Genomic DNA, 20,794 nt, shown 5'->3' on the forward strand with positions numbered 1-20,794 from the left:
AACCATGCAGAGACATCCTGTTACAGGGTAACAAGAATCTTTCTTTCTTTCTTTCTTTCTTTCTTTCTTTCTCTTTCTTTCTTTCTTCCAGGCACCAGACTACTCGTCAGATAACATTCAATTGATATTGTTTCTTAATTGAGTCTGTACCATGTGCAACTAGTCTACCAATCACCAATCCCCTGTATATACTGTACAAACCACATTCATGTAATCACAAAAAAAAGTGTATTGTTTTATGGCAGACAGTTATTAGGGAGCTGAGTAAATCTATAGACACTGTTTCAGACAGCATGAAAGGGGCCATTAATAGAAACAATGCTATTTTTTTTCTGGTGTCTGGAATGTGCTTTTTAATCTGCAGCCTTTGATACTGTGTCGAGTTGGCTGTGAAGTGTGACATTGTTATTATTATTTATTTATTTAACAGACGCCTTTATCCAAGGCGACTTACAGACGGATGTACAATACAAGTTATTGCTCTTGGCTTGCTTATGATTACTCTGTTAAGCCTGTCACAATTTATGAAGGGGTTTTCATGAATCCCCTGTGGGATACATTAGGCTCTTAACAGTTCAGAAAGTTAGGTGAGTACAAAAGAAAACAGACTTACTGCGAGGATTTTCCTGGACTGGCTGTCGGGGGCGGGCCTGAAAAGAATACAAAGATTACAATTGGGAACAATTACCCCAAGACTCCTTCCACATGTTACGAGAGCAAACCACATACTGTAAAGAATTGCACAAGACAACGGTACTCGCCTTCATCAGCTGTGCGTCAGGGTACCTTTGATCAGCAATTCCCTTCACATTGTCTACATTTACCACAACACTGGTGTAACATGATGCAGTACATGAAATCACTTCATGGCATTGCTTCCTGTTTAATCTGTCCAAATATACAGTATTACCACGTGGTTTACTTGTATTGCCTTCGCTGGTATTGTACAGAATTATTAAAATGTTAGAAAGCATGGAATATATATATATATTTGATTTACACGCATTGAGTTTTGTTCCTTTTATAAGCACAAAACTTTACAGATTTTTATTACAGAATTCTTTAGAGACTGGAGCCTGAATTGGAGTGCCACAATGTTGTAATTACATAGCTGGGCCCCACAGTGGCTTTAACAGTTCTAGAATTCTGATTCCTTCTTTTAAAACAATTGGAAGCAGTGCCCATTCGATTTTGCTGGCTTCACTGTACCTGCTCTAAAGAATGATACAGTCCACAGAGGGGAACGTTAACCGCCTGCCAAGCTAGAATGAGGAAATATATTAAAGCAGCAGCAGGGAATGCAGATGAAAGCAACACAGGCTCAATTCAGAACCACTGCAAATGTCATGAAAAAAAAATCAATGTTTTTTTTCTTTTGGTTGCTTTGTTGGTCTTTTAGTAAAAACCACATGCAGATACAACATATCCTACCGAACTTGACAAAGAGCACCCCGGTGGTGGACACGCTCCTCTTGCCGTTGTTGGCAACGCACTGGAAGTAGCCGGTGTCCGTGGTGTCCAGATTGCGGATTCTCAGCCGGGAGCCGTAGCTGGTGACTCGGAAGGATATCCTCCGGGGCTCCTGCACCACCGGAGCATCGTTCTTCAGCCACCTGATGGCCGGCGTGGGATTGCCGGAGACTTTACAGTGCAGCTCCGCCGTCTGCCCAAGGGACGTCGTGATATTGTTCATCGGCTCGTCTAACGTCAAGTAATAATCTGTCCAAATAAGAAGGGAATGTTCTGACGCACTGTTTACTGGAATCCTAATGTTACATTTTGAGATATAATCAAGCCCAAAATATTCTAAATAATGCTTGAGTCTGATATCATTTTAGGCTGTAACACAATAAATGGATTATGATTTATCAGGTGTGAAATTGTATCACGTTAAAAAGAATGTAAAGTTTTATAGAAATAATACCTAAGTGACAGTTAATTTGCATTTAATTGAAAACATGTGTTCATTTTGTGACTGAAGTCCTCTGAGATAATGCATAAAATAATGGGGTCCATGTTAAACACGTAGACAGTTTAGAGTTAAAAAAAAAAGTGAGATCATGAGAAATTATGTCATGCGGCATCCAGTCCACCACCCCTCCACTTATAAAGTCATCGGAATTTTTGACCTCTGTTTTAATAAACAAGAAATCTAATGTAAAAACTTTCTGTTCACTAGGAAATATCAGATTGTATTGCTAAAATCGACATTCTAATTTATATCCCCAGTCAATATATTTTTCCTTGTTCTGAATCTAATCTAAACACGTAACTTATTTGACTGTTGGTTAGGAATCCTTTACAAGATATTTTGTGGTTGCCACTGTGGTAACAAATTATTAGTCCTTTCAACATCACACTGGTTTGTCAGAGTGGTTTCAGAACCAGTTATGTCACATAAAACCCTGGAAAGCTCACCCCCAGAACCTGTTAAGTCTACCCAAAAATACCCCTGGTTTTGAGTGCCCGCCAAAGTAAACAAAATATCTCTGTATTTAAAATTGCTTTCCACACAGACACTGCTTGTGGTGGTTTCTCAGACGCCCTGTGTGTGCAGATATTTCGCGCGAGTCTAACTGATCCATTGGACCGTAGACAATGCATTGCTTGGCTATTACAACCTCAACCTACCCCAGGTGTATTTTACAATACTCTATGATCAAAATCCAGAAACTCAGTACAACTTCAGAACTATTCTTATTGTACTCTGAAAAGACTGGGATTCCAACTCAAAGTATGTGTTCCGTGCAGAATTGAATTTGCAAACGAACAGTTCGGTAGGAATGTTTAAGCCTTGCTTTTGGAGGTTGAGAGTTTTCCCCTCTTCTCTTTTTGATTCGGTATTAGTCACAAACCACAATGTTGTTTTCTGATCGGTGTACCTTTAACAATAACAAGTCAAGGTGCGGCCCCATGTTTTCAGTCCTACTAAAGACTAAACAATCATTCATCCTGCTTAATCTTTATGTAAAATAATATTCTGCAACTTAAGCCTCAGGCCACAAAAGCTAAACTAAAGTGAATGCGTATAATTAAATTAATTACACGAAACAAGAGCATAAATCTATTAGCTTCAAATGATTCGTTTGTACAAGCCTTTTAATCCATGCCAGTGTGTGCTATACGTGAGAATGTATTTGTTCGCTGTTATCTGAGATAGATTTAAATAAACAATCAACTTCAGTATTTGTTGAAAACGCTTCAGGAGACTTGGCTTTCTGTCTCGGTAACTCTTTCAAGAGTCTTAATAATCTAAAACAGTAAATTCCCTTCTTCATTCCTTCTCTTTCCACGAATCCTTTCAAAGCAACAGAAAGCAGCCTGTTTGTCTCGGCACCCTGTATCCTGTTCTGACTCTTCCATTTCAAATGCAGACAGCCAGCTGCAAAAGACAAACTCAGAATAGAGCCAGCTTTGCTTCTCTGAGTTCCCAAACCTTTAGTCAGAATCGTAACAATAATAATGCATTCGTTTTAGAAAAATAAATGAGACAGTCTATATATTTTTTTTTCTCAAAATATATTATGTCTGCCTGGTGTTGTTATCAACCAAAAAAAAACAAAGATTGTTGGCAGTTTGTGGAATGCTATACTGTAGTAAAGACACTGAAAGAATATATCCACCCACTAACCTTTATGTTACAGTGACTTCCAAAAATACAGAAAAAATACATTATTTGACTCCTTTTTTTAAGGATCAAATCTAGCCTGGAGTGAGAATGAGAGAGAATCCAGGGGAATGATTCTGGTTGATCTGCAGACAGCCAGAGGTGCCTTCTGACTGAGCACTTGTCTAAATGTATTCATTCCCCATCGGATCACAGAAATGTGTGGAATTAGCCTCCTGCCTGCTGTCCATTGCTTGTTTTAGTAGGGTGTTGAGCTAAGGAGATGAGATTAGATGAGGAAGGAGGACTGGTTTGGTTGTTGTGGTGGGCACTTGCCTACCCAAACTCATCAATAAGCCTTCTCAGAAAAAAATACACCAATTACCAACAGCCAACCCGAGCAGGGCTGTAGAACCCAGACCTCACAACGGAAGGTAGGACACAGAACTTTCCATTAGAAATGCGAAGGGATGCTCATGCAGAATTTATTGAAAGGAACAGAGTGAGGGAAACATGTTGTAGACAGGCAGACTGAGCAGACGATCTGATTGGTACAGGAGCACAATCAGTAAAAAGGGACACAGCGTATTTAAAAGCCTTTGTTTTCATTCAGCTGGGCTGCGATAAGGTCGTAATCAGCCCACTGAATCGCTGATATCAAACTGCTACTAGGTAAGAGGTCCCTACTGGCCTATGATGATATTTCTTGATAATGTTCCTTCAGTGGGTTATGTCTCCATAGTATAAACAAGGAACACTTGATCTTAGGCCAAGCAGGAAATACTGTAAACCCTTTTTTTTATTAATGAGCTATTAATTTAACCTAATTTCGGCATTGCCATTTAATTGCTAGTTTAAAAGGCTGCCAAGGTTCTCGAAAAAACGCTTAAAAAGAGGCAGTGGACAGGACGTGAGCTTCTAGTAATCCATCTCTAGTAAGTCCTCTCTCTCTCTAGCTCTACCCTTTTTATTTGAATTGTTTCCTGGGACATAGTTATCTTTTCAAATACAATCAAGCGCTCTCTGTTCCCTCTCCTGTGGCTGTTTCCTATTAGCCCGTTGCCACCGACTTCAATATGTACTTTCAATTACACGTCAGGAAATTCAGAGCAGAAACAATGAAAAACCAGACCCCCTGATCCCCTAACCTCCTCCGCTCGGATTACATATGAAGGGCAAACAAAGGTACTTGGAGAAATATCCCAGCAGAGCTCTATTACTGCTGATAATGGTGCATAGCAGTGTAGGCAGATATAGGCGTGCTATGGGAATTACAGCAAAACCATTTGCAAAATCCTGACAGCTTTAAGCTGCCAGGATACATTTTACCGGCCATACAGGACGGCCTCATGCTTTTATATACTCTCTTGAATAAGATTAGACAGATTACATCAATTAGATCAGATTAAAGGTAAAGGCCCTTATTTTTATTAAAGTTAAGACAAAATCTGGATGAATGGAGCGATCGAGCCAAGTAAATCCAAGTCTACACCTGCCCGCGTAGAGGTAGCTCCTCTTTCATGAACGGAATTTATTTGCATATCTAAAGCAGGTGAGGTTATAGGTTTTTTTTTTTTCAAATCTACTCTACTACTGTACTGTTTATATGACTAAGAGCAGCAGTGTGGCATAGTGGTTAGGGCTCTGGACTCTTGACCGGACGGTCGTGGGTTCAATCCCCGGTGGGGGACACTGCTGCTGTACCCTTGAGCAAGGTACTTTACCTAGATTGCTCCAGTAAAAACCCAACTGTATAAATGGGTAATTGTATGTAAAAATAATGTGACATTTTGTAGCAATTGTAAGTCACCCTGGATAAGGGTGTCTGCTAAGAAATAAATAATAATAATAAGAGAATTTAATTAATTTCCTTCTCTAACTAATAATAATAATGCTTCCCGGTCCTTCTTTTGACAATAGGTCTTATACCATGAGAGGTTGGGTCTATAAATATATGATATAGAAAATAAAAAATATCACATCTTTTTTTTTTTTTTTTTTAATTTAGTCGTTGCCAATTATTTTTTATTATTTTCTCCCAATTTGGAATGGCCAATTATTTTATTACGGTCGGCTCACCGCTACCACCCCTGCGCTGACTCGGGAGGGCAAAGATGAACACACGCTGTCCTCCGAAGCGCGTGCCGTCAAGCCGACCGCTTTTTTTCACACTGCAGACTCACCATGCAGTCACCCAAGAGCTACAGCGTCGGAGGACAACGCAGCTCTCGGGCAGCTTACAGGCAAGCCCGCAGGCGCCCGGCCAGACTACAGGGGTCGCTGTTGCGCGGTGAGCCGAGGACACCCTGGCCGACCTAATCCTCCCTCCCCCCTCTGCTCGACATGCAGTTCTGCACTGGGAAAGGTGGGACACAGGGCTGCACCTGGACGGCTGCAGAGCCTGCAATCCTCCAATTCACTGTGCAATTATTTGTGTGTCATAACCTGGCTCTAGCACAGTCCATGTTTTACAACCGAACGGATTTGTTTTGTTTGGTTTTGTATGAAATGTCAAGCTGTTTCTATGCTTCGGTTTTCTCTCGGATCTGTGGCTTCCTGGAACAGAAGCTCCTTGGCTGGCGTTGAACTTTATTCATTTTCATGGTAAAAAATAAATACAAATCAGCAGGGGTACTGCAGTGGAAAGAGAATGGAAAGCTGGAACAAGCTTCAGTAAATTACTTTGAAATGTCTTACTAACAGAATATCCTAGACTTTTACATTGTGCACAGTGCACATGCAAGTGAACACAGTTGCATTTAGCATGTCATCAAATCATAAAATGCTATAACATTTTCCTATATATCAATATATATGTCTATGGTGACATAATAAAACAAACTGAAAAAAAAAACATGGTGAACTACATATGCATTATTTTATTTTATTTATGTAGTTATTTGACAGGGACAACGTACCATTTTTAACACTTATGACATGTCATAAGATGTATTGCACCCAGATTTAGCTATGGGCTCATTTTCATTGTCAGTCCCTGGTTTCATTGTCAGTATATTCCCTGAAACAGAGGCTTACTGTATTAATAAAACTGTGAACTTTCGTCTCACCTTTGTCGGCTTCGCTAGAAATATTCCACGATGAAGAGGCCATTACATCTGGATCATATGGCAAATCTGTTCCTGAGAAGGAAAAAAAAAAGAAGCTGATTATTTATTTGTGTAGCTGGGATTGCCTGCTACAAGATAAATTGCAGGAACTTCAAAAGCCAGTTTTACTGGAGCCAAAAATGTGATACAAACACTGATGAGCTTACTAATAAGGGTCCGATGACAGCTCTGCGTATCTTTAAAGAAGAATACGAGCTACAGGAGTTTGCGGTAAAAGAATATTTCCAAATGTGCTTTAAAAAATGAGCCAAAAATTACTACATGACTCGCCACAATCAAAGCACGCTCCGCTGGTACCAGGGAGGCTACAGCAAGCACCAGCACGGCTCTCTCAGCTCCTCTCGGCTTTGTTCCTGTTTTGTTCGGTTAAAGACATTACCAAGCTGTGATCCTGGCAGTGAATTATAGTTTAGTGATCAGACAAGTGTGCCTACATGTCATGACAGCAGTTTCATAGTAGAACAATGTTTTCATTTTAACGCTGCAACCTTCTTCAATAATCTTTTTTTTTTTTTTTTTCGTTGGCCAAAAAACCATCCATATGTAAAATTAACTTAGCAATATATCATCTTGACTCCCAGCAGGTTTCACATGCTGAATGAATAAATTGTCAATGTGCTGACAGCTACTAAGATTTTTGGCATTGCTGCATGAAGAAAACGAGCCGATTATCCCCTGACACTAATTAACACCTGGAAGCCAACAGTACAGGCCGTGCAGACTAAATGAAAAGAAGAAGCGTGCGGCCCAGAGAACCGGCAGCGGCAGGAAGACATCGCGAAGGCTGATGGAGGCTTGATCAGCAAACACTTTGGTCAACTTTAGACTATATTTTTGCTACAATACAAAACTGGCATCTAACAAAGTCATGTAACTGGGGATCTCGTAAGGGCTCTCAACTGGTTTGTTTCTCAGTTTTTTCCTCTTTTCAAAAAATAGGAGTTAATTAAAGACTGGAGTAAATAGTTTGAAAATAAGAGCCTTAGTTTCTGATAGTTGTACCTTGATACATTTCTTATACAACCTTTTTTTTATAGAACACAGTTGTGTTGGGGAAAGTCAATGTTATACGTCTGTTCAGTTTAATATCTTATTCTTAAAAAAAAAATCAAGGGCCAGGTAGGATTTATTCCTGTGTGACAGCATGTTATTATCTCAAGTTGCAAAACCACAGAGGGTAAGTTTGGTGCAGTCGTGGAATTAATACAAGTATGTGTTTGAGTAAAACATTGGTGTTAAACTGTTAAGTAGCTGCTAATCGGTCATAAAACACCAAGTGCTTTGTCCGAAGATACTAACGAGGATTGGACATTAGATCACACCTGTTCTGATGTGACGCCCCCAAAGTTTCCACTCTGGAATGTTGTTCATATGGGCTGTGACCCGGAAGGCCCTCTCGTTTGAAATGTTCCAAGTATTTACAGTGTTTTATGGTAGCACTCTGTAGATGGCAATTTTAATTTACTGTTCTTCTATAGGGCTTTAGCAGCGAGCAGCTGCCTTTAAAACAGGTGGTTAGCTGGCAGCTAAACCCACAAGGGAATAAAGAAATGTGTAAATAACCATTATAGTAATATCTCAATGGAAGACCAGCCAATTCTCTCCTCCCTGTATCATATATGTGGGTTAATGATTTCAGAAATAAAAAAAAAGAAAAAACTAAATGAAAAGACACTCGAGAGCTGAGAGCTGGAGGAGGGACACATCTGTCCTCACTTGGTGGAATGAGATCACTGGGTGTAACAGAGTCATCACTAGTTTTTACTAATCAGTTACAGGCTATTATGTGACCCGTATCATTTGTGTGAAATTGTGGTAAAAAAAATTTAAATGTTGCAGTCAAAAGCTTAAGTATTGTGATTGACTGATTAATGAGGCATGAAAAATCGTGCATTTTAGCGAGTTCTATGTTGCACAAACACACCATATGAATTATATTGTATGGATATTATTACATCCAACGTCCAGATCGACATTTCTTGTTTGTTTCAGTTCAGCATCACTGTATTTCAACAAGCAAGATTCTGTAAACCCTAATGCTAGAACAAATACCCCACAAACACTTTGCAACAATGGGGCAGATTTTCTGCAAGGCCCTGCTAACCAACAGAACCACTGTTCAAAAATGCTCTAAATATTACAGAGCATATATATGGTCTCAAAATGCTTTAATTTTTTATTTTTTATTTCAAACATTATACAGCACATATAATCACTGATAAGGATTGGTTCCAATTCCATTACATCTTATCCTGCGTACAGATGCCATCCCATCAATAGAACATACAGAGGATTCTAAAATAAAAAAATAGCACCTCTTTCTTATGTTTAATAGAATCACCCGAGGACAGTTCTGTTCTTGTGATTTCTAATAAGTTAATATGCCCAGTTTGAACAGCACTGCTTGAGCAGCTTTGCGTTCCTCGCGCTCAAACTGCACGAGATCACACCTCTACAATAGAGACACGCTACACACAACGTATCACCTTCTAGCAACACTCTGTTTGAGGAGGAATCAGTTTGCTTGCTACAGGATAAAGAAATCTGAATACTGATCTCACAACAGCACACTGTGGTGAAATGAACAGAGTAGAGACGCTGATGTAAATCAAGTGTTTTTTGTATGTTTTGTGGTTAAAAGAAAGCAATTAGGCGAACTGTATCTGTATTGCATCAGCTAATGTGTAATATAAGCAGCTATCTTTAGGGATTACTGTCCTACCTTGAAGCTTTATACTCTGTTAAGCCTGTTCTCTTTACAGTACAAAACCAGCCTACAGATTGCCAAAGGGAACAGGTAAAGCGTCTGAATAAACTTCCATCCACCAGCATGCAGCGGGTTTGGGAAGGTAGGCTCACGGAACGGTAAAACAGCTGAAAGGCATTTTTCTCCATTTACTGCCCATCTGCAAGTTACTCTGCTATTAAATAATCAAGAAATGTCAGTACAATTATGGGGTAATTTGAGGTTTAGCATCTAATGTCTTCCAGGAATAAAGGATTTTATTAGAAACTTTTAAGAGCTAATAATCATACTGAAAATAACATGAAAAGAAGGCTTACTTGACATGTTTTGCCTATATAAAGAATATGGGTGAGACAAGATAAAACCACAAACATAATCCTTTGTGGAATTTCATGTTGATTAAAAGCTAGCCTACAAAGCTTCATAAAGCACATGCAATATATAGTAAACTTAAGTAGGTGTAATTACCTCATGACATTTAAAAATAATGACATAGTTCAGGACGGAGAGTAGTGGAAAATGTGTGTTTGGCTTCCATCTAAAATTTAAGAAGAAATGCAGTCAAACTTTGAATGGGGGTGGGGGGGGGGAGCAACGTTTGATTGGTTATAAGCTAGACAGCCTATGTTGTGCCAAGCTCCCAGTCCTCATTGACAAGTTTGTGTTGGCGTAAGGAGCCTGTACTGTCAATAACCCGGCATAAATCTGCTAGCAGCAGGGCTACAAAAGGAGATGATTGAAATGAACACCTGGAGGAATAAATAAGAGCAACACTCGAACCACTGACACATGTGTTTTTCTTTATTCAGCGGAGGTAAAAATGCCTTCTTGTGTACTTGCCTAGTCAACTGTAGGTAACCGTGTTTAAATTAAAGGAAACTAACCAAGGGACACAGTAATCAGCCTGAGAGCACAGTCTGCTTTGGGAACAATCATCTGCATTCTGGTAACCTGATACCCTTCCTCAAAACAAGGTAAAAGCTGATCAACCGACCACAAGACTAGAAACTCCATAGCAACTGAATCTGAATCTGAATGAAGTCAGCTACTTTAATAACCTTCAATATTACTTAATCAGCTTTGTATTTTAACACTCTGACGAAAAAAAAAGATTAAGGGCCAAAAATCACTATGAATATCTAGTTCTCGCCTTTCCAGAATGGCAGAATAGTAGGATTTGTTTACCATATTTAGGGTTAAAATCTAAATTGATTTGATTCAAAAAGCATTCATCCATAACTTCAAACACTTTACAGGAATGCCAAAAGTTTGTTTCTGTGCATTTGCAAATATATCTGCAAAGTAATTACAGGGCCAAATGCATAGGTGCACATTAAACATGCAGCATAGTGGGATATACTATTTAATGACTCATGTTCATGGGTAACTTTCAACAGTTACTATTACACAGGATTTGGGGAATGCCGAAAAATCCATGCATCTTACCAACTGAAGGAAAAACCCATTTGTGATTTTGAGAGGACATGAAACTGATCACACACCAGTGGAAATTAAACTGCCAGAAAACCTGCATCACTTGCAACCTACTGAAAACAAAATGTGGCCGGCATTATTTCTTTAATGAAACACGTGTACTCTATATCGCAACACCAAAATGTCATTTTGGCTCAGGGGTGCGATTTACTTTACTACTTTACTTTAGTTACATGACCAAGTCTGTCCCATTTGTAATGCTGCCCTGAAGTCATTAGCATAGAGAACGCTTAGACAAGTGCAGCTCCCTGGACACGTGGCAAGGTATTGATGACAAGAGCACAAGAGCACCAGAGCACAAGAGCACTAGAGCACAAGAGCACAAGAGCACAAGAGCACAACAGCACAAGAGCACTAGCCAATGGGCAAGGGAGTCATCAACTAAGGAATTCCAACTGACAGCTAAATCCACAGCCGTAGGAAGAGGTAGTTTACATACGACACATGTGGCTAAGCATTTGGATTAAATATAAAATGATGTGTTTGTTTAATTGTATGAATTTGTTATTTGCAGCTAATTAAAACATATAATAATACAGTACAATATGTACTTACTGTAATATACAAAAAACCTGGATTTACTATTTAAGTATACAGTGAGAGCTATTTATATGATGTGCAATGAAATCGTATCTACTCTTGCTAAACACTATTTCCTTGTTACAGCAGACCATTGAACGTAATTCACAGAATCCTAAATCTATCTTTCATCAGTTGCCCCTGACCTCTCTCCATGTCCTTTTCTGATGCTTCTTTTAGTGATGGATGTCATTTACCACATGGAGCTCACAGCTCCCTAGAGGGCTGTTGATGGACAGGTGTCTGCAACATTCCAGAGCACTCACAATCCTAACCTTGACCTGACCTTCCACGACGCATATGGCAGTAATAACTGTTTTACTGTACCATCAAAACAGAGTTACTACTAGAAACCTACCTTTGGAGAGAAATCAGCATTTAAGAAGAAGCACTTAAGCCAGAGTAAGACCCGCTGACACATGAGCTTACCGGTCTTTGACAAGATGTATCATGAAGTGTGCAAAGCCAACCTCCTGTCAGGGAGCAGAGAGCTGGACTGCCCCAAGACCCACAAACACAAAATGAAATGTCTGGGGATTAGGAGTGCCAGGCAGGTGCAGGGTCTGCTGAAGGCCCAATGGGAGCACCAGCAAGGAGTGAGCACCAACACAAGCACAGCTCACAACGTCTCAAGGAATTGTCAGTGGAGTTGAGGCAAGCTATAAATAATTAGTCATGTTACATAATGCTAACAAAACAGACATTATTTGCACGTGAATTCAAGGATATTTCCAATCTTACTGTAATGCCATCATTTGTATCACTCTGGTTCTTGGATAGCCAGTATCCAGTTAGACCAGAGGAATGGGGAGTCTGTGAATTGCAACAGGTTTGTAACAGGGTGGTATCTGGGTGAGAACAGACGACCACGCGCACCGCAAGCAAGCGTCTTAACCACAATACAAAAGAGCCTGGGCTCGTCTGCATTTGTGGTTTTAGAGCTTTTAACCTCATCTCTCCGACAGGGAACAGGACAGACTCCGTATTGGCAGTGCATCACACAGCACTGCCTGTTACATGTTGAAAACTGCAAGGACAGAGACAGAAGTGCTGACTGACAAGGATGGATCCAAACCAGAAAGCTATAAGATGGACAACCGATTCTTACACTAATGTTCTGTATTTTATTTGATACTTGATATGATATTTCATGTATCTGTATACCAAGGAGATTTCAGCTTTTGAGAATCCAACATAAAGACTACAGGTGCTTCAGCATGATTCAGGGCTGACGTTTTTCATCGCCCACTTTCCTCCCTTGCAAACAACAGAAACACATAATACTTCCTCGTGCTACATAGGTTTAAGAAATTCCAACAGGCAGAAAGAAAGAAAGAAAGAAAGAAAGAAAGAAAGAAAGAAAGAACGTGCATATAAAGATCACCATTGTATTACTTCATTTCCCATACAGCTCCCAGTGAAATCTCCCAGAATGTGGAGCTACAAATACATACCACATGCAATACTCTGCAGCCGTGCGGTAACATATTGTTTCTATTCCTCACTCTTCATCAATATGCTAGTGCCCTGGTAATTGTGACAAGGTTTAAATTGTTAATAACATGCAGGTAACCAAAACCCGCCTCCAGTGAAAAGGAAGCCTCCATCGCAGACGGGAGCCAGACCTGCTGCTGATTAGTGTTTCTGTCCCAGGCCGCTGCCAAGCACATCGCACTAAACCTGCGGCATGACATCTCTGTAATAGGGGACACATGTGGGTCAAAGCGTGACCTTTCACCTTGCCGGATACACTGTCAGAGCCCCATAAGATCAAATGTTGGTCTCTATCAAAATCTTGAAACGTTTTTTTTTTTTTTGCTTCTTATTAAAAGAAAGGACTATCAGCCTGGATAAGATCACACATGGAATATATTTACAGCTTTATCCCGTTCTCAGTGATGTTATCAGGAGCGTACGGATCCAATGTTCTCATCGCATTGCAATGTAGTGAAATTACATACTTTAAAGAGAATCACCGTACGTGCCTATTGCTTTTAATGCTCTCCAGCCCTGCATGAAAAGCAGTGAAGGAGAGTTTCTGATAGTTGGTCAGGTACCCTTTTGAAGCGTGCCTTATAACTAGCTGATCCCATACTGCCTTCCCAGTTGCTCAGACTCTTGGCTTACTTATAGATCACAATGAAGCGTCATGGTGCAGCCGGAGCGTGTGACTAAGGGTTATTTTATTTACACTGGCAACCTCCACCAGCACAAGAATGTTGCACTTGGAAAACTCACAACACCAGGGAAGCATTCAAGCAGATCTGCAGTTAATTATGATTATAGATTTGATGCAGGCTTTAGGTGGTCTGCAGTTCTAACATGCACCTTAATAAACAGTACAGTAAGAGATACTCTGTAGTTCTCCAGTATATCCTTTCTGAAGCTGCAAGAACTGGAAAACCTGTAATGCAGCAACAAACCTTACAAGTACGTACAGGAGCTTGCAAATCAGATTTCACAGAGGCTTTCATTACAAGTGTCTCAGTGCTGTTGTCATTGAGACACAATCAGGTGGAATGTAAGAATTGCTGAGTTAATCCTGTTTTTCTTCTTCTTATTCTTCTTAACATTCCTAAATTTCTCATATATTTATTTACAACAAAAAGTTCATACTCAATTTACTTACTATTTATTTTATTATTCCTGTGTAATCCACTCTGGTATAAATGTTAGGTGTTACATGTGAATTAAGATAGAAAACCACAACAAAACAATTTGTAAAATAAAATCATTTCTTGTGCTTTTAGCTGTTGCTAAAATAACATTTTTAAAAAAGTCTAATAAGGTGAGGACCTTGTGTTGCATATAAGTTTCAGGTTAACATTTTTCAAAGCAAAGCTGCTCAATAGCTACATGCAATTTAGGGATTGAATGTATTTAAATGCAACTGATTTTCCACATCTGGCAATGATGCATTGCAGTTGAGCCTGTCTACATTTACCAGTCTTTGAAATAAGCAGTCACTGCTGACAATTCACAGAGGCCCACTTTCCCCACTGATTTTCTCCCCGGCCCTCCCCTCGAAGCTTCGCAGACGTTTTTATCAAGTCTCTGGCAATAAAAGAGAGGGAAACGAAGGTCTCGGGTCCCAAGGCCTGACACAATCTGTTCCTGCACTGCTGCATATTAGTCAGGATTAGTCAGCTCCCAGACTCTCCGTTTGAACACACCACCTCGTAAATTACCAGAGTTGTATGCCTTGCTGTCTGCTTATCCGTGTGTGTCACAGGAGATGGCCAACATTTTGTGAATAATCTTTTCTTTCTTTTTTTTTTTTTTTTTTTAGATTGCAAATATTTTCGAAAAACCCTTTCTTGTGGTCTGCAGAAACGGGTTCTGTATAGTTTGCTGAGCAGACTTTTACAGGTCTTTTTACTGCCTAACTGCTTTTGGAATGGTGAACTTTTTAACAGGCATTTCAGCATTTAAATCTCTCGTAAATTATCACTAGCCCCCTTCACTTGCACATTTGAGTGATCTATTTTCCTCACAAAAACAATGAATAGTCATACAAATAAATCCCTGCAGAGTGTGTATGTTTGTAACCATCCAGGGTTTCTTTGGTATATTATAAATGGCTTGTCCGAAGCAGCCTGTGACAGACATGAGTGGCGTGTTTGAATAGGGCAGGTCAAGGCGAGGGACATTGTCTTTTTCACTGCCTGATGGTTTATGCATGTTGGTGAGGAACTGAGCAAAACCCAGACATAAAGCTACTAAAAGCATAATTACTTTTACAGCTTGCTCAGGCTGTTTGGAGTCCAGCCCTCTGACACGGCTGCATTCAGACGAACAAAAAAGCAAACAGCACTTCAGTCCTTTAAAGTGATTGCCGGCCCTATACAGCTTTATTACCTTTGCTTCAATGGAGCACCAAGTCACAGGAACAATGGCACTACACCTAATTGGTGATGATTTAAAGGGTCACAGGGTTATATTTAACTGGCATTCCTCTTCAGATAAGGCTGTCTGGGATATTTTTTCCAGTCATGTTTTGTTTTTTTATTCTGATATTTAGAAACAATTAAAAAAAATTGCAAAGATTAAATAATAATAATGCTCATTCAGACTCTTTTACGTATGTCATTTGAAGGTGCAAACAGCATAACAGTGGTAGCAAAACTGCACGTTTGCCAAACCTGTCAGAGATTCTGGTTTATAGGATGCATTCTGCACACTGAAAACAAGCTTACAGATCTTCAACAGAATCAAATGGGGAGCCAGTGTAATAAACGCTAATAAGAGGTAAGAAGACAGATGGTTAAACTTTGGCTAGCCCTCCTTCAACCCATTAAGTGTCATCATCCTCATTTGAGGTCAGGCTACTTTGTCATTTTTCACATTTTTAACTGGCATCCACCCGTACTATTTCAATTTTCTCTTTAACTCTGTTGTTATGATAACTTACTCTAATTTTGTTAACCGCAAAAGTTAAGTCTAAATGTATAAAACTACATAAATAAATGTGTGCTAAAACCCATGATGATAGATGTTTTTATTTTTGATTTTGTTTTACATAACACTTGACGGGGTAGATTAAAAGCCTCTATTGACTTCTATTACAGATTCGCAATAACCCTAAAACGGTCCATTTTGCTTTATAAATGGGCCTAGTGAAAGGTATTTCCATATGCTTCTGGTTTTCAATCTCTTCGTTCAGGCAGAGAGGAGGTTGAAGCTGTAGCTGTCTGATGCTGGGATGTCTGCCATGTGTCCTCCATCTATCTGTACTGAATGTCCCTACGTATAGTTGAGCTATTGATGATAAAACACTTAACTGGGAGCTTTTGTAGAGGGTTAGGCTCTTCCTTGATGTTGTAACCCCCCCCCCAAAAAAACAAAGCAATATGGAGGCATTCTGTCAACAGCAACTGAGAGCTTGGACTTGGCTTTGACATCCCCAAGGCCAATTTTCCAAGCGCAACTGTACCGGGACAAAAAAAAAAAAGTATACTTCTATAATTTATAAGAATATTATTTCTCCCAAAACAATGTTACTACAGCAACACTTACATTTGATAACTTAAATTCTCTGACAACAACAGATGTTAATTAAAGTGAATTGTCATCCGCACGCATTTTCTTTAAACGTTCTCTTCGGATTTGTGTTAGGAAAGTTTGACTGTATGCCTGGAAGCAATTTGCAGTGTCAAATTAAAGTTATTATTGGCTTTCAAAGCCTTGAGTGACATTGATCTTTCCGGTGCACACAGGAGAATATACTAATTCTCAATTCTGAAGAAATGTTCAACCTAAGCACATTTGTGTTTCCCCAAATCATTCCTCTTTAGTTGGCTTTTTTTTTTTCCCCTGACATGCTGAAAAAAGGCTGGAATCAAAACCTATACCACTTAACTGCTCGACCAATATGGGGAATTTGAATTGATATGTCACACAGTATGTGCGATAATGAATTTTTAAACTAAAGCATTAGTGTGTGGCTGCTTTTCCATAGCTTAGCCTGCACAGTTGTTGGCAGTCTAGTTACCCCAATGGTAGCTGTAGTGACATGTACTGTAAGGCTTAAATCCTGCATCCCACCACGCCAAATATACTGTAGGTCCTCCTAGTTACTGTATAAATTACATCTTCAAGCTCAGTTTCAAAATGGTGTTTTGTTTTTTTTTTACAGCAGACGATATCTTCTCTATGGGATTATAAAACACAGTAACAAACTTCTTTCCTATGTAAAAATGTGTTTACAAATAGTTTTCTCCAGTTTTTATCTTTATCAACAAAAGCCTCATAACATTACAAACGATGTATTAATCCTCCCTAGGCCTGCGTGTTCCTTATGTTTCCTCGACCAAACTGAAGATTTAGGAACAGATTTTGTAGAACTGTATGTAAATGATACAAACTACAAGTCATACAAACCGAATGCCTTCAAAGTGCTGAAGAGTTTAGCAGCTCAGTCGTTTTACCTCAGGGGTATCATTGAACGTTTATTTTGAGAGCACTTAGAGCTGTAAATCTATCAGATCACTAACAACACGGAGCAGTAAAACAGGGTGCTGCTTTGGTAGCCCATCCTTTAATCAGTCACGCATGAGCTTCATTTCGAGGCTGGAAACAGAAACAAACTCAAGTTGTACCTTTAATGTTTGTGTTTTTATTGATGATGGCAATAATGTTAACTGCGTTTAGCAACAGCACATACCAGCTGGCAAGAATCCAGCTCCCTCACTTTGTGACCTTGTTTCATCATGTGAAAATAAACACACATTAGACAACGGAAACGCTGTTACGACTGGCTAATAGATACATTATAAATGCAATCAAGTCACCGTTGGTTCATTAAAAGAGGAGGCAATTTCATTGAACAAGATAGGGTCTAAGTGTGGAAAATGAGCAATACAATCCCAATAGCTCTGTTGATGATTTAAAAAAAAAACTTTATTGAAAAACAAATGGTACGTACAGGCACCATACATGAATAACAAACAACAGACAGTAGGGACAAAAAAAACAGAAAAGATGAAGAGACGAGATACTGAAATTTACAGGAGTCAGAAGGGCATGGCTGATACAGGGAGACTTGGCAGGAAACGGGTGAAATTCATCCAGCAGTCAGTGTTTAGATAACGGCTGATAATGATGATTTTTCTTTCTGATACAGCTCTCTCGTTAACCGCTGCTGGATAGGGCTTCTCTGCAGCGTATGGGCTAGTCTAGGAGGTCCTAGCTAGAATCTCTTGATCTCGAGATAAAGAGCAATGTGTAGAACAGCTGGAAAGCCGACTGTCACAATTTAGAGCGCCCAATTATTTTACTCCTGATTTTCTCCCTTATTTATAATGTCCAATTATTTTTTCCCCCTCACTGTAGCAATTCCCCTCAGGGAAAGGTTCAGTGGGCGTCCTCCAATCCTACAACCAAGCCAGCTTCCTCTTTCCTCAGAGCAAGTGTTGCGTGCATGCAAAACAAGAGCTGTTAAACTTGCACGGTGAAAACACAGCACAAGTTTCAATGACCTTTGACCTCCCTTTTCTCTGTCTGGGGGATGACCAGGCGACGTCCGCATCATTTTTAACTCTTTGCTGCCCTGTGTCCAATATATTTGACATTGAGAAAATAGGCGTTAAATAGGTATAGGAACATACCCCGGGCAGTGAAGGGTTAAAGCTTGCTTCAAGTGTATTCCAATAACAAACAATGAATTGACGCACATTGGCTTAAAGGGTCAGGGCAATCTTACTTGAGCGGGAGTGACCCCACTAACAATGTGGCCTCCGCTACTGTATCAAAGCCATGATGCTAGTTTTGTACAGTATTTCTGCTTAGCACCATGTTTTGGTCACATAATTCTTTTTGCTTGATTCCAGGAAGTCTACATCTCCCAAACTTATATAAATTGAAAACTTCTTGTAACATTAGAACGCAAGCAAATAGGAGAACTGATTTCACTTCAAAAGGAATCAAACACACTGCCGGTGATGCATCACAGAGGTTGGCTGGGAAGTGTAATGTTCTTTCGTCGCAATTACTGGAGAGAAATATTAGAGGAGCATGAATAAAGGATTAGCCGATGTTCTGCTTGTGTAAAATGATCTGAATTACAGACTGACTTCCAGGGCTAATGCATGGGGTTTGTTAAAATCAAACAACCCAGCTTAGAGAATTGACATTGCCAGGGAAAGGAACAATCCCCATGCAGAAAAAAAGGCTGCTTATTTGCACTGGATATTTTATACTGTGTTAGATCAGTACAAAAAATAGCAACTGTCTTGATCAGTTATATAATGGAGAATGTATTTCATTCATTGAGTTATTGTAATGATTATTTAAAAAAAAAAAAAAAAAAACACACTTGTGCAACAAAATCAACAACAGATCCAAGCTCAGGTTAAAGTAATCAAAGTGTTTATGTAACATGGTGGAGGCAATGTGTGAACTAGCGACCCTGTGAACCCCAACCAAGCATCTTATCCACAATGCAAAAGAGGCAGGCTGGTCTGCACTTGTAGTTTTAGAGCTTTTAACCTTATCTCATCTCACCGACAGGGGACAGGACAGACTCCGTAACTGCAGTGTATCACACAGCATGTTACATTCACATCAAAAGCTATCTACCAGTATCTATGTGCCAACCTTACAAAAACAACCACACTGAAGGCTTGGACTGGGACTGGGACTGGGACTGGGACACAGGCACACACTATAGCATCGCGTTCCACAGGCTAGCACAGGAAACCTCTTGTATTTTTCTAAGCAATTGATTCTTCCACATGACGATCACAGCTGCCTTTCCATTCTCCACATATGTAAGTGGAAACTGGAATAATGAGGGAAGAGGTGTAATTTGCTGTCCGTAATGGGCCGGTGCTTTGTTGTATATCAGAAATAAACTTGATTATACCAGAGCTTGGACTGTGGATTTATAATCGAATCCGACAGCCAGATGTGCACACGTGTTAACATCCCTTCATTTCTAACTACAGTCTGAGATAGTCTGAGATAGTGAAAACCGGTAGTTAGGGCATAAAGAAAACAATTACGCTGCTAATACAACAGCTGTATGCTGGGGTATATAGTGGAGACGGGTACATATAAATACACATCTATGTAAGTGTACATACATAGATCTAGAGAACCAATTGCCCAATTAGTATTGAGTGTCTCATAATCTCAGGGTATATGGAGGCTGAGTGTCTGTCTGTCCGACCGTCTTTACATAAATCTAATCTCCATAGCAACAGCCACGCTACCTCTCTTTATAGCCTGTACTCAAGCCCCTATCTCGGCACAGCGTCAGTAACAAAGCATGGTAGAGGAATGCATTTCTGGCATTGTTTGTCACTGTATTCTTCAGTTCACCAGGAAATCGCCAGTATTACAGAAAGATAACAACAAAAGACCCTCATCTGAAGACAGTACTCAACTTTCTGAAGGGGGATGGTTCAGTGTAATTAGGTGTAACTTTGCTGTCGTCGGGAGCATTACAGTGTGATAGAAATAGTTTAGTTTAAATAGCTATGTATGAGGCATCCATATCCTGTCTAGGGTTGCCATACCTGTCCCTTTTTTATCTGGATCGTCACGGTTTTGAGGAAGGTGTCCCGGGATTTCAATATGCCTTCCCAGGACATTAAAATATCCAGATTTTTAATCTTATCCCATTTTTAATTCCACAACCATGTAGATAAGATTACTATAGCAACACCACAATGCCAGTCCCGTAAATTGTCATAAACCAAAATAATATTACTGCAATAGACGCACCATATTAATTGCTTG

At 39.7% G+C, this 20,794-nt stretch overlaps 1 protein-coding gene across 1 annotated transcript in view; it reads right to left on the minus strand.

The window, feature by feature from the left end:
- LOC117416903 (inactive tyrosine-protein kinase transmembrane receptor ROR1-like) overlaps window positions 1-20,794 on the minus strand; it is an 82,876-nt gene that overhangs the window by 20,648 nt on the left and 41,434 nt on the right. The window contains exons 2-4 of the mRNA XM_034028381.3: window positions 6,676-6,747; window positions 1,432-1,719; window positions 614-650 (exon numbers count right to left, since the gene is read on the minus strand). Coding sequence (XP_033884272.1) covers window positions 614-650; window positions 1,432-1,719; window positions 6,676-6,747 — 397 coding nt within the window. The remainder of the gene's footprint in view (window positions 1-613; window positions 651-1,431; window positions 1,720-6,675; window positions 6,748-20,794) is intronic.

Source organism: Acipenser ruthenus, chromosome 12, assembly GCF_902713425.1.
Source record: "Acipenser ruthenus chromosome 12, fAciRut3.2 maternal haplotype, whole genome shotgun sequence".
Taxonomy (NCBI): Eukaryota; Metazoa; Chordata; class Actinopteri; order Acipenseriformes; family Acipenseridae; genus Acipenser; species Acipenser ruthenus.